The sequence below is a fragment of the Dendrobates tinctorius genome, unplaced genomic scaffold, assembly GCF_039654945.1.
Source record: "Dendrobates tinctorius isolate UK_male_01 unplaced genomic scaffold, ASM3965494v1 ptg000043l, whole genome shotgun sequence".
NCBI classification, from domain to species: domain Eukaryota; kingdom Metazoa; phylum Chordata; class Amphibia; order Anura; family Dendrobatidae; genus Dendrobates; species Dendrobates tinctorius.
The window spans coordinates 5217218-5231370 of record NW_027361711.1 but is presented as its reverse complement, the minus strand read 5'-3'; the positions used below and the strand labels follow the sequence as shown (position 1 = coordinate 5231370).

The 14153-nt window shown below is 44.2% G+C and overlaps 1 protein-coding gene across 3 annotated transcripts in view; it reads right to left on the bottom strand.

The window, feature by feature from the left end:
• Positions 1 to 14153, bottom strand: part of LOC141089002 (tyrosine 3-monooxygenase-like) — a 152955-nt gene that overhangs the window by 14573 nt on the left and 124229 nt on the right. For 2 of the 3 annotated variants that reach the window (XM_073575288.1, XM_073575287.1), the window contains exon 6: positions 13282 to 13415. In XM_073575288.1, coding sequence (XP_073431389.1) covers positions 13282 to 13415 — 134 coding nt within the window. Of the gene's footprint in view, positions 1 to 7564; positions 7596 to 13281; positions 13416 to 14153 lie in introns of all 3 variants that reach the window. The other variant, XM_073575289.1, reaches the window with a different exon arrangement.

Below are 14153 nucleotides of genomic sequence, written 5' to 3'. Positions count from 1 at the left end.
CCAATACTGTCGCATGTGCCTTGCAACATTTGATCTCCTCTTGGACACAGTGCGCCCTGGGATAACCTTTCAGGACACAAGGATGCGCAAAGCTTTATCTGCAGAGGAGCGACTTCTACTCACATTACGGTATGTACTACACCAGGGTTTCCCAACTCCAGTCCTCAAGGCACACCAACAGATCATGTTTTCAGGATTTCCTTAGTATTGCTCAGGTGATAATTGTTTCACCTGTGCAATACAAAGGAAATCCTGAAAACATGATCTGTTGGTGTGCCTTGAGGACTGGAGTTGGGAAACCCTGTACTACACAACCACATTCTCTTTGTTCACGATGTGTTGCCCAAAGTATGTTTTTTTTTTTTTTGTTTTTGGACTAATTTTTCGGCCCTCATATTATTCCAGATATATTTAAACTTACAGACCAGAATGTTATGTGTAATATGTACTGAATATCACGTAGTCATTGTGCGAGCAAAAATATGTGTGTTAGTAGATATGAAACAATAAAAAGTTTGGTATGTATGTACCTGGTGTTTTGTTTATTTTTGCATTCTAAAATGTTCCTTTTCTGTTGTTCTTCAGCTTCCTGACCACTGGCCTGTCTTATACCGCCCTCCACCATGAGTTTCTCATTGGAAGATCTACCATTTCTGGCATAGTCAGGTCGACATGTTGTGAAATATGGTCAAGACTACATCAACTTGTCATGCCCGAGCCCAGGATGGAAGACTGGTTGAGGATATCAAGGGACTTTGAGGAGGAATGCCAGTTTCCTAATTGTATTGGGGCCCTTGATGGCAAACATATCCGGGTGCGTAAGCCGCCGAACTCTGGCTCCCAATTCTTCAATTATAAGCAATACTTTTCTGTTGTATTGTTGGCTCTGGCCGACCCTCAATACAAGTTTATAATTGTTGACATTGGGGCCTATGGAAGAACGGAAGACTCTAGAGTCTTCAATACTTCCATTATGGGTCGGCGGCTACGCACCAACCAGTTGGATCTACCCCCACCACGCCAGCTACCAGGCTCCACTCAAGAATCAGTCCCTTATGTCCTTGTGGCAGATGAGGCATTTCAGTTAGCGTGCAATGTCATGAGGCCATATCCCCGGCGCAACCTGGACCACCGGCACAGAATTTTTAACTTGCGCCTATCACGTGCTCGGCGACTAGTGGAATGTTCCTTTGGCATTCTTTGTGCTAAATGGCGGGTACTCCAGTCTGCCATTCAGCTGAGTGAACAAAATGTTAATGAAGTTATAAAAGCACGATACATGGTTGTTCCTCTGCTGGTGTTGTGTGTGGGTCGGACAATGTGCGTAGGGAGAGACCACATATCAACCCTCAACGTAGACCGCTCACTGGGCACGAAGTGAGTGATATTTTAACAAATTACTTTATGTCACCTGAGGGGGAAACTTCTTGGCAAGAGCATGCTGTGTCTGTTATAAATTTTTTATTTCTGTCTGTGTAAATATATATATTTCAAGGCCTTATGATTCTCTCACTGTTTAATTGCCTTGGTAAGCGTATTTTAGTATGCTGACACCTTTTTTTATCATTGAGACACAGACGTAAAATGTAGTAGACAAATGTTTACTTTTGACTTTTTTTTGTTTTTAAAAATATATTATTGCCATATGATAAATGTGGCAATGGTCCAAAGTGGCCTTTTTGCAGATGTGAAAATTTTGAAACAAAGCATTTTCAGAAAAACAAAAATACAACAAAACCATTATGCAAGACCAAAATGGCTACATTACAAATTCTGGTAGGTCGGGGGAGGAGAAGTCGGAAGGCCAGCCTGTGTGTGCTGCTGGCTACTTTGTCCAACTTGGCCATCGCCCTGTGTGGGGGCATATTATTGCTCATTATGTGGATAGTGTACTGCCTCCTGGGATTGTGGTGGGTACTGGGCTGACTGAAATTGTAGAGGGGCCTCTTGTTGGGGCTGGTAGGCCCGTGGCTCATACCCACCAAAATAGCCATGTCGTCCTCAACCAGGTTGGGACCAGCCTCCAACACTGGGTGGGAACAAGTGGCCATATTGGTGAGGCTGACTAGAGGCAGACATATGTGGCTGCTATGGGAAAGGTTGGGTAGGGGGAGAAAGGGGGTGAGGTGTAGGCCCACGTATTTGAGGATCCTCAGAGCCTGCTTCAGCAAGCATGTGTATGGGGTGTTTAAGGCGCATCAGATTCCTTGGGGAAAGCTGCCACCTCTCCAGATATTCAAATAACTCATATGGGGTATTGGGGTGTGTGCTTGCATCAAGCAGGATCTGAAAACATCCTCGAATACGTAGCCCCACCTCACGGGAAAGGGCCCGAAGATAACGGGCCAGGCTGCGTGAGTACGCCTCCTCGCCATCATCATTGTTGACTCTAGCCAGATAGTTCAGTACCCCTGTGTCAACATTGGTACGGGTATCTTGGGCAGGGATCTGGCGCCTTCTTTTTCCTCGCCGGGATGGTCCAGCAGGCTGTGGGGGGCCTTGGATCTGGGCAGTTGGGCTGCTGCTGATGTTGCCCTGCTCCTCCTGTATGGCGGATGATGCAGCAGCAGACGGTCCTGCTTGTGGATGTGGTCCTGGTGGTGGGGTTTGTGGTGCAGGTACTGGGTGTTCCCGGAGAGGAATCTTCACCTACGCTTCTTTGAGGGGGGAGAAGATGGGCCAGCCACCTCTTCCCCTACAGCCCCAGGATCTATGATGGGCTCGGATCTGAGCCAGTCTCTCTCTCTGTAAGGTTGGACTGAGCTCTGTTATGAAATAGAACAGAGCCAAAATTAAATACATTTTTTTTGGCCCTGTAAAGTATCTGTGTAATGTGGTGTGAGGTATCTACTTACGGTTTCAGATCCAGAATTGGAGCGAGGAAGGAGAGCTGGTCATAATAGATATATTTCCTCTTTATGTGGCCCGCATCACCACTCCTGGCACGCTGCTGACGTTCCCGCCTGTATTGGTCGCGGATGCTGCGCCAGCGTCTTATCACATCTTCCACTGCAATGTGACAGGAAATATTCTAAATTTCACATATTTGCTAGCTCAAATTTGCTACAAGTAGCCTAGGCATGTGGCCTTCTAGAGTGTGCTTTCTACCCATGGTGGCATATATAAAGTAATTGGGGCATCCAGCCCAGATACACAGGGTCACAATAGTTCAGGGATCAAGTAACTACACTTAATAACTTGTCTGGCTAGGAGGATGAGGAGCTTGTGGCCTGGGCCAAATTATGTCAGTGTAAAACAACTGATCACATGAAAATCTACACGGCTCATGTGGCAAAATGGCCAAGCACATGAAGGAGGGGGGGCTCTGATTCTAAATGCCTTTTTTGATATGAGGTAATTTTAAACACTTTTTGGGTTGTACTTACTCATTTGCTGCTGCTCCTCACGTGGCCGATCACCAAAATCGTGGAACATCTGGCGACATATGCGCCTCCATGATGCCTCCTTTCTTGCCCGGCTGGCATAATGGGCATCACGTTGGTCCCAGATTTCCGGTTGCTGCAGGACTCTGTGGAGGCGTACTTCCTGGATGTCTGGAGCGCTTTTTGAGCTAATTGGCATGTCTAAGCTTCCTGATGATGGATTGGCCCATTTCCTGTCACCTGACAAAAGACCTGCGTATTTCTCGCAAGTCACACGTGTGGTCCGTGTGTAATGTGCATTTTTTGCACACCCATAGACTTGCATTGGCGTACTACGGGCGTAGTGCGCTGACAATCGCAGCATGCTGCGATTGGTACGGACCGTAAAATACGGACGAGAAATATACGGCTGTTGGGAGCTGCCCCATAGAGAATAATTTGTCCGTTATTATCGCCTTGTGGCAACCTTGATTTCTAATTAAGAACAGGTGCCACACAATGGTACATCTTAAAAAACAATTTTTATTGCACAAAAATACACAATTGAAACCAATTAAAAAGAAGGTGCCAGACCAAATGGACAGAAACCCATTAATTATGGGATTATAAGGGGCATAAGGGACGCTTAGGAAGCACCACCAGCTTGCGGTATGTAGTAATGGCAATAAACAATACGTCTGGCTTGTTCATTAAGAATGTGACACCGATAGGGAGTACATATAGGGGCTATACATGATTGTCCTACTAACTTCAGTAATATGCCTGTTGGTAGTTGAGAGTTGTTATAGGGGACTACATCACTCTGTATTGTTTATGCCTCTTTTTTGTGCCTCTCCTTTCTGGGAATGCAATGAAGTAATGTCTTATATTAATTATGCCATACATTTATGCCTTTAATCGCTGTAGTGTCGTGCTCCCATAATTAATGGGTTTCTGTCAATTTGGTCTGGCACCTTCTTTTTAATTGGTTTCAATTGTGTATTTTTGTGCAATAAAAATTGTTTTTTAAGATGTATCATTGTGTGGCACCTGTTCTTAATTTGAAATCAAGGTTGCCACAAGGTGATAATAGTATTGGTTTATGGTATATCACCCTTTCTTGGGGATTCAACAATGTGTGGGCATTTTTTTGTGAGGATAATAATTTGTCCGTGTGTAATGCGTGGTTTTAACCCCTCTCACTCGTCCGTATTTCACTCTAGTGTGACCCCGGCCTTATAGTGACAAAATGGCATAAAACAAGATGTTCACTCTTTATATAGAGATGTATATGTGATTTCAACAGCTAATGACACAAGCGAGACACAATGTGTCTGAACATTGTGGATGCTTCCTGCGCCCTGAGTGGCTTGCCGCAATGTGAACACAAAGTTAGAAAAAAAATGTACAAGCACGCCGCTCCTCTGAGCTCTCCCCACTTCCTACCCTCATCAGTAATGTGCCCCACGCTCATCATACACCACCACTATCCTAGCAAAAGTGCTCAAAACACTTTAGTAACAACACAAACATTTTCCTGCACTTTTACTGAATGTAACCGATTTTTCACAAATTTATGAAAATTTGCTCGTATTTCCGATCACAAATCCGAACGTGCCATAGTCGTGCCAAATTTATATTTGGCAATCATTTTTCGATCATATTCGCTCATCTCTAGTCAGCATATGATGGTCACTTGGAGGTTGGAGGGAGAGTAGATGCGGATAGAGTGGGCTTAAAAAAGTAGAGGATAAGGGAGGGTAGAGGTGGGATTGGCAGTTAGTAGAGAGGAGAAGACCCACTCTTCCATCATGTCTGTTGTCAGGGCAAGGAGTGTGCAAGAGAGGTCATGTCGGAAGGTATCAGCCATGTTTCTGTGAGGCTGAGGAAGGAAAAATTGCAAGAGAAAAAGAGGTCATGAATAACATGAAGCTTATTTCTGATGGAGCTGGTGTTTCAGAGTGCTCCAGAGAGAGGGAGCAAAGTGGTGGACGCCAAAGGCACGGGTTTTACGATGGAGAGATTGCGGTAATTCATATTAGGTAGGGAGTGGTAGTGGGGGAAATAAATGGGAAGTAAAAGTTGTGGGGGTCCAGGATTGAGAGATACAGTATGTTGCCAGTAGTGAGGAGAAGCAGAGAGAGGGAGAACAGGTGGGAGAAGGAGAGTGGCCAGTTTGTTTTGTGTTTTAGTAAGGTAGATCTGAGGTTGAGGATCAGGTCTACAGAAGAGGTCAGGTGGTGAGGAAAGAGGGATGGATAGATGATTATTTGGTTAGAGGGTGCTGGGGATTGGGGATCACGAAGAAGAGTGAGTAATAGTGGAGTAAAAACTGTGACAGAATTTGTAAGCATTGTGAAAGTGTAAGAGTTGGTTACAAGAAAAGCTAGGTCAAAATAATAAGAAGTGCTTACTGTTCCCTTCTGGTTTCTTCTGGTTCATTCATGGTATATTACTGCAGCACACTTATAGAACCACACTTAGATGCCACATGCAGACCTTTACCACCATTGACATCATAACAATGTTTTTAAAGTCCAACCTAGGCAGCTGTCTGAGTAGTTGGTAAGCATTGAACTCAGTTATGTGTACTTCTGGAATTAGCTTGACCATCCATTTCTCTCAGCTGGCCAATCATCCTTTCACCAAACTCCTGCTTGTTTCTTATTAGTGATGGGCATACCGGTGGCTGTTTGAGTCCAATGGGTTCGGCCGAACATCTAAAAAAATTTGTTTTGGATGCTAAAACATTACCCAAACCTAAACATGTGCCCCAGTTGAATGGGTGGCCCAAACATCCCTTGTTTGCTAAGCTGTCATCTGCATGACAGCGCAGCAAACATGGGCTCTGATTGGCGGTAAGATCATTATGTCATGTCGGACGCTATTCACACCACAGCATCTGGCAGGCAGCGGTAGTTCCATCTCCGTCCACTATAGCCTCAGTGGCGCCGGCTTGATTTTACTCAGGTTATCGGGGGTTAATCTAGCTGGAAATCAGGTGGGATGTTTGGTCATGCCCACGATCTTTAAATAGTCATGCTGGCCTATGGGCGTCGCCGATTATAGCTTGTGTTTTATGCCAAGTGGTTCCGGTCTGGAGAGGAGGTGTTGGAGAGAGAAATTTGTATCAGGTGGCGTATGATCCGTTGTTACCTTTTCGCCTTCCTATATTTGTGTTTTGTTTTGCCCTGTTCACATTACGGTATTTTCCTGTGTGTATGCGTCGCGGTGCGGTTTAAGTTCTCCCTGTCTGTCATTACTGTGTGGGCTTTGGTGGTTTGACGACTCACTGGGTGGAGGGTTCAGCTTAGGGCTGAGCAGGAGATAACGAAAGGTTGGAGGCTCAGGCATTTGCACCATTAGCAAAAACCCTGGGTTGAGGGTCAGACAGGGTTTTTCCTAGTTGAAGGGACTCCGCAGGGGCCCAGGGTATTTCAGCCTTCTTTGACCTAAGCCCCGCGTAACACATTACTGCTGGTCAGAGAGCTGCGGTTCTCACACTGTAAGATGACAGCATGAGCCAGCAGCTGTGACCAGAGGTAAAAAGGTTATCTCTAGTCACAGGCGTCAGCTGATGAGAGAGTACTACTCCCAACAGCCTACGCCTGCTGTCGCTGAAAACAATGAGGCCAATCACCACAGATGGGAGTATTCATCAGACAGTGCCTGCGCTAGAAATAAATAAATTAAATAGGGTCTCTCCTATTTTTGATACCAACTGCAGGCAAAACTGACAGCTGTGGGCTGCAACCCTCAGCTGTCAGTTTTATCATGGCTGGTTATCAAGAATTGAGGGGTCCCACGCTGTTTTTTTAAATTATTTAAATAAATAAATCATTTTAAAAAAACGGCCTGGGGTCCCCCAAAGGATATTGACCCCCCAGTCTAAAAATAGCAGCCCGCAGCCACGCCAGATAAAGGCGCATCTATTAAATGTGCCAATTCTGGTGCTTTGCTCGTCTCTTCCACGTGCCCTGGTGCAGTGACAAGTGGTGTAATGGTTGCGGGGTTGATGTCAGCTGTTTTATGGCCGCTGACATCAAGCCCACAGGTTAGTAAAAGAGGCGTCTATTAGACACCCCATTATTAACCCCAAAATTTGGTTGTAAAGAAAGCACAGCTAGAATAAAATCCTTAATTTGAAAGAAAGACACAGACTCCTTTATTTGAAATAAATATGTAAAATCAGTTATACTCACCTTACGCCTAATCCATTGAAGTCCTTGTGACCTGTAAAAAAACAGAAAATAATAAACCACCATGATATTTACCTTATGCCTAATCCACCGATACCCATGTCTCTTATAAAAAAGGCAAAAATAATAAACAACCATGTATGCAAGGGACAAGGACTTCAATGGAATTGGCATAAAGTGAGTACAACTTTGTTTTTTATTTTTAAATAAATGTGTAAAACAGAGTGTTGATTTTTTTTTCAAATAAAGGATTTTATTCATGCTGTGTGTTTACTTCCAAACTTACTATTAGGTTAGTAATGGGGGCATCTTATAAACACCTCTTCATTTTACTAACGCCTGAGCTTAATGACACCTGACAATGCAAAGGTAACATCAAGCCCACAAATATTACGCCACTTGTCACCACCACAAGGGCAAGTGGGAAGAGCAAGGTTAAGCACGTGATTTGGTGCATCTTATTGGTGTGCTATTTCTGTGGCGGCTGAGGGCTGATGTTGTTCTTAGTCTGGGAGGAGGCCAACTTCTTTGGCCTCTTCCCTTGAAATTAATATCAGTCCACAGCTGTCTGTTGAGCCTTTGCTGGCTTGAAATTGTGGGGGGAACCCTACGTCTTTTTTTTTCTGCCCCCACAAATAAAATAACCAATAATGGCTTACCAAAGAGCTGTGAACTGATAGTAAAGCTGTGAAATCTTTAAGGATATTGCCCTCCTTCCCAGAATATTAACTTCAGCCCTCAGCCATTGTCTTTCCCTCTTCTGTTAAATACACACCCAAGATAACCTTAGTTTACAGCCTCCAGGTTTTCTAGCAGCTGGAAACTCCAGTAACTTTAAAATATCCCTCAGGGGGCCTGAACATCCTCACATTTTTTAAAATTTATTTAAATAAAGAATAATAAAAATAACATATAGAATTCCCTCATGTTATTCTCAGACTGGGAGAAGCCATGGATATTAACCCTCCCCAGCTTAAAAATATCAGTCTGCAGCCACCCCAGAAAAGATGCATCTATTAGATTATAATCATATTGTAATAAAGACACAGCCAGAATAAAGCCCTTTATTTGAAGTAAAACTCCCCACCCTCTTTAACCCAATTATTTACAAAAAATTAAAACAAAAAGGCATCATATTCCTCCCCTGTCCAATGATAAATCCATATATCCCACTATGTGCTCCAACCCTGCTACATCTGGATCTCATAGTGGCATGAAGCAACCGCTCAGCTGTGAATCTAGTAAACACTGAGTTGAGTCTGAGAAATGCTGCGCTGATGGAAGTTAGGTGAGCGGAGTTCATAGTCGAAAAACTCCAGTGACCTCAATAATATCAGCACTGGCAGCATAAGAACATTCTCACAAGTGCTGACATCAGTGAGGTCACTGGAGTTTTGAACTGGCTACAAAAAAGCATTTATAAGCTTTGATACTTGCAAAAGTGGGTACTATGATACTTGACAAAGTGGGTCAGGAAGGTGAAAATAGGCTTCAAGGTGAACAGGTTAAGGTCTGACATCTTAGTCAAAGTTATCTGAGCACACAAACTTTTGCTTCCACCCATTTTCTTTTTTTTAAATTTTGCATTAAATAACAAAGAAAATGTGTCATCTTTAGCTTTAGCCCTTTTTAGAGATCATTTAATCTTTTTGACCAGTGGTGCCCAAACTTTTGCATGAAACTATATATGCCCCAGCATCTCCTGTGATGTGTGCGCCCCGGCATCTCCTGTGATGTATATGCCCCATTGTCTTTTGTAATGTATGTACCCCCAGCATCTCCCATGATGTATGTTCCCCTGTGTTTCCTATGATGTACATGCCCCCAGCCCTACCTGTGCTGTTTGTGCCCCAGTGTCTCATGCGATGTATCTTCCCCAGTAACTCATGTGATGTATATGCGGCAACCTAACCTGTGATCTATGTGCCCCCAGGCCCTCATGTGATGTATATGTCTCCAGCCCCTCCTTTGATGTTTATGCTCCCAGAATTTACTATGATGCATAAGGCGTTATCCGAGCATGCTCGTGTCCTAATCGAGTATTTTCGGCGTGATCGAAAAAAATGCATTTGTTAGGCAATCCCTGCATGTGTTGCGACTGTCAAACAGCCATGAGACATGCAGCCAGGGGAACTAGAGCATTTTTTTTTAACACGTCAAAAATACACGATTAGGACACAAGTGTGCACGGATAACACCTTATCAAAGCACGCTGGCTCATCACTATTCCCCACCCCTGCTTCAAGCCACAAAAGGACTCTCACCACATTAATGAATGTGACTGCAAGGAGATAGCCACTGCTTATCAAAAAGAACATTGCTGCCCATAGTTTACTAAAGATGACCTGAACAAGATTAAAGGCTATTCAAACAATGATTTTGGGGATGGATGGGATCAAAATAGAGCTTTCTGATTTGAACAAGAAGCAATACGTTCTGGGATGAAAACACTGCATTATAAAAAGAAAATCACCTACTAAGAGGCGCTGCTGATAAGTCTTTGGCCTTACCCAGAAAGAAACGAGATTGGAAGATGAAACTTTACATTTATTCCACATTCTCTCCACTGATGTCAACACACTTCTTACAACGGTATTCCAAGTTCTGTAAAACTTGCAAAAATGAGGATTTGGGTAGTGTCTCAAACCAGGCATCCGTAACAGCCATGGTGTAACGCCGGTGCTCCTGCATAGTTTTGGTCCCCTTCCCCTGCAGGGACACCGCCGTACTTCCTGTGCCCAATATACTTCTCGTTACCTGTTGGGGCCCTCTCCCGATGCCTCCGTCCCGGGTCCCATGTGTTCTGCCTCTGCTGTCGCTTCCTGGTCTTGACATTCAGTCCGCGGGTCTCCGGGCACAGCTCTAAGGGCGTGCGCACACAAACCAGGTCTCTTAATGAGACAGCACACCATTTTTTGAAGAGGGTCTTATCCAATGGGTGAGTGTGTCACAGTATTTCAGGCACCTCTGATCTAAGGGAGGTGCCTGAGCAACAAGTGTTTCCTGTTGCTAGTTCTCAGGTTCATTGTATCTGTGTGTTCATGCTTTGCTTGCATCTCGCTAATACTGGTTTTTCTCCTCAGTGTGCCCTACATGTCTATCCATGCCTACTGGACAACATCTGCATCATTTGCATCTCTCTGTGCCAGCTGTTGCCCGCTACCCTCTCCAGCTCCTCATCTCCTGCCTAGTTTTCCGCTACTTGCAGTACCAGCCTGCCCACCAATCCAGCCGAGTCAGCTTTCACAGCCCAGGGGTCTAACTGGAGGTAGCACATTGCATCTCCTCCATTTTCCATTCTTACCCTGTTTGAGGGGTCTTACTATGGGAATCTGGGGTTTGCTTAGTCATGCCCCCTTCGGAGCCCCTCGGGGAGTGGTCTCGTGGTTCCACGAAAGTTTCAATAAACGAATGTGTTCTTCACCATATGTGCCTCCGTTTCCATTTGTTACACATGGCATCAAAAATGGTTTGAAATTTGGTACCCTTGAGATGTTTCTTCAGGTTTGGAAACAGATGATAGTCAGAGGGAGCTAGATCTGGTGAATAAGGTCGGTGGTCAATCAGCTGGAAGCCCAGCTCCGACAGTTTTGCCTTGGTTGCTTGTGCAGTGTAAGCGGAGGCGTTGTCTTGCAGGAACAAGATTCCTTTGGACAGCTTACCTTTTGGCCTTCAGAGCTGCCTTTAATTGGTCGAAAAGTTCAATGTAGTACCTTGCATTGATGGTGGAAGCCTTTTGAAGGTAGTCCACTAGCAGCATGCCCTCCTTATCCCAGAACACAGACACCATCACCTTAGTGGCTGATTTTTGCACCCTGAAATTCTTTGGATGTGGAGAACCACTGTGCCTCCACTATTGTGACTGCAGCTTGGTTTCAGGGTCATATAAATAAATCCAGGTCTCGTCCATAGTGACCAGTCGATCCAGGAAGTTCTTATCAGTCTGGAAATGCTGACAAATTGACTGGGAAGTTTTCAATCGCATGCTTTTCTGATCTGTTGTCAAACATTTAGGAACCCACTTTGCAGATAGCTTCTTCATGTCCAAATGTTCATGGATAATTACACAAACACATTCAAGGGAAATCCCCATGACGTCTGTTATTGCTTTGGCTGAAATTTGCCGTTTCTCCAGTATGAGGTTGTGCACAGCATTGACGATTTCCAGAACAACAACCACTCTGGGTCGTCCAAGATGTTCCTCATCGTTGGTGCTGAAATGGCCCATTTTAAATATGGCAACAAAGTTCTTAACTGTAGAAAATGATCTCCCAATGTCTGTGACATAATTTCCTTTGCGGGCTTTCCTTGCTGAAACAAGAATTTTATCACTCTTCGGATCTCATTTGCTTGCTGTGAATATCCCATTAGACTCCGCCATTTTGCTTTCCCGCGTGCGTAGAACACTGTTGCCATAAGCTAAAACACAAAATTTTGAAAACATATTGGGCACATAAGGCTTTCATGTGATGTAACATTCGTTACCATAGAAGCAAAAAAAAATCACAAAGCCAAACACTTATCAGCAGCCCCTCGTTTCTGTGAAATGCTGTGGTGATGGCATCATACCTTGGACCTGTTTTGCAATATTTGGACCCGAAAAGGGGGTTTTACACATAGCGATATCGCTAGCAATATCGCTATAACGTCACCAATTTTGTGACGTTATAGCGATATCGCTAGCGATATCGCTATGTGTGATACTTACCTCCGACCGGCTCCCCCGCTGTCCATCGCTGATCGCACGAGAATGTCCGGCTCCATTTCTTGTCGTCAACTTCCTGCTGTGACGATGAGCGACGCGTGGAGGTGGGCGGGAGGACGCCAGGATCGCTGTGTGTGAAAGGTGAGTATCGTGTGCTGCGTCGCTGCTGCATCACTGTGAGGTCTGCCTGTGTGACAGCTCACTAGCGATCATTTAGCAATGCACCAGCGATCCTGACCGGGTCGGATCGCTGGTCGGATCGCTGGTGCATCGCTAAATGTAAAAGGGCCTTTACCTCCGACCGGCTCCCCCCTCTGTCCATCGCTGATCGCGCGAGAATGTCCGGCTCCATTTCTCGTCGTCAGCTTCCTGCTGGGCTTCCTGCTGTGACGACGAGTGACGCGTGGAGGCGGGCGGGAGGACGCCAGGATCGCTGTGTGTGAAAGGTGAGTATTGTGCGCTGCATCGCTGCTGCATCGCTGTGAGGTCTGCCTGTGTGACAGCTCACTAGCGATCATTTAGCGATGCACCAGCGATCCTGACCGGGTCGGATCACTGGTGCATCGCTAAATGTAAAAGGGCCTAAAGGATTGCCATCATTGACACATCAATAAATTCTGAATTTTATCAGCAAATTTTAAACGAAAATGTCAGAACATCTGTCTATTAGGTGATTCTCAAAAGAATGTGGTTATGCAGCAAGACAATGCCCCAAGCACACAAGTAGTTCTAGGAAAGAATGCTTAAAGAAGATTAAAGTTAAACTTTTGGAATAGCCAAAGTCTAAGGCCTCTATTTAGTACACAGTGTTCATAAAGTGATGTATATGCTTTAAAAGTGCAGACAGAAGTGCTAAAATACTGCTTCCATTTTCTCAAAAGGTCTAGATTGCAAGAACAGAAGATTTAAACCTGTGCTATACATTTACCATGGTACAAGTTTAATGCTCAGAACCATGTACTGCATGCTCATTACTTAACTGAGATACAACACACAATTGTAGAGTTATCCTTACCTGAGTTTGACTTTGGAGTCTTCAAAACTCTCTGATACAAAGTACACGGCCTGAAAAGAATTGTCCTGATAGGGCTGGATTGCAGTGACTACTGGATCAAATGGTTTAAGTTCCGGTTTATTGGACAAAGCATACTAAAATATACAACAATAGACAGTCATTGTATTGTTAGATTATATCATAAAAATAATAAATACATTAGCAGGCTAGTACATTTGTTGCTGAAAGCCAGTAACTAAAACAGATTTGCCCTGTAACTAGACCAGCTACGTCTATTTTTAAATTCCTAAATGTGTTTCAAATCCACAAAATTATGTCCACATGATTTTATTGTTCTATACGCCATTATCTCTTTGCCTCAATATGTTTTTGAACATGTTTCTAATTCATAAGTAAACTAGTGAAAATAATTTGCTTTTTAGTTAAATAAATATTGATAAGTGATTGACATATACAAGTCCGAGAGTTGCTTTTCATGGCCCGCATTATGGTTACGCAGCTTATTGTAAAAGACCCAGCTTGTCCATACAGTACACAAAAAGCCTATCCATTTCAATGGGAACTCTAATGAGCCATTTTTCTTACAGCACCATCAGAGAAGTGAACCCTTGCTGCAAGATTTTCCCTTAGATTGTAGCTAATGTCAGATCTTACAGAGGGTAAGCTTGTGAGCAGGGCCCTCAATCCTGAAACTGTGGAATTAAGTGTTACTTTGTAATGTCTTTGTCTATAAGTGTCTCCGCTTAAGGCCAGAGTCAAACTAGCGAGAAATACGGACAAGTGCTATGCACAAAAAAAAAAATCGCATAGCACTTGTCCCAATGTTAATCTATGGGGCAGCTCCCATCAGCCGATTTTTTCCCGGCCATATT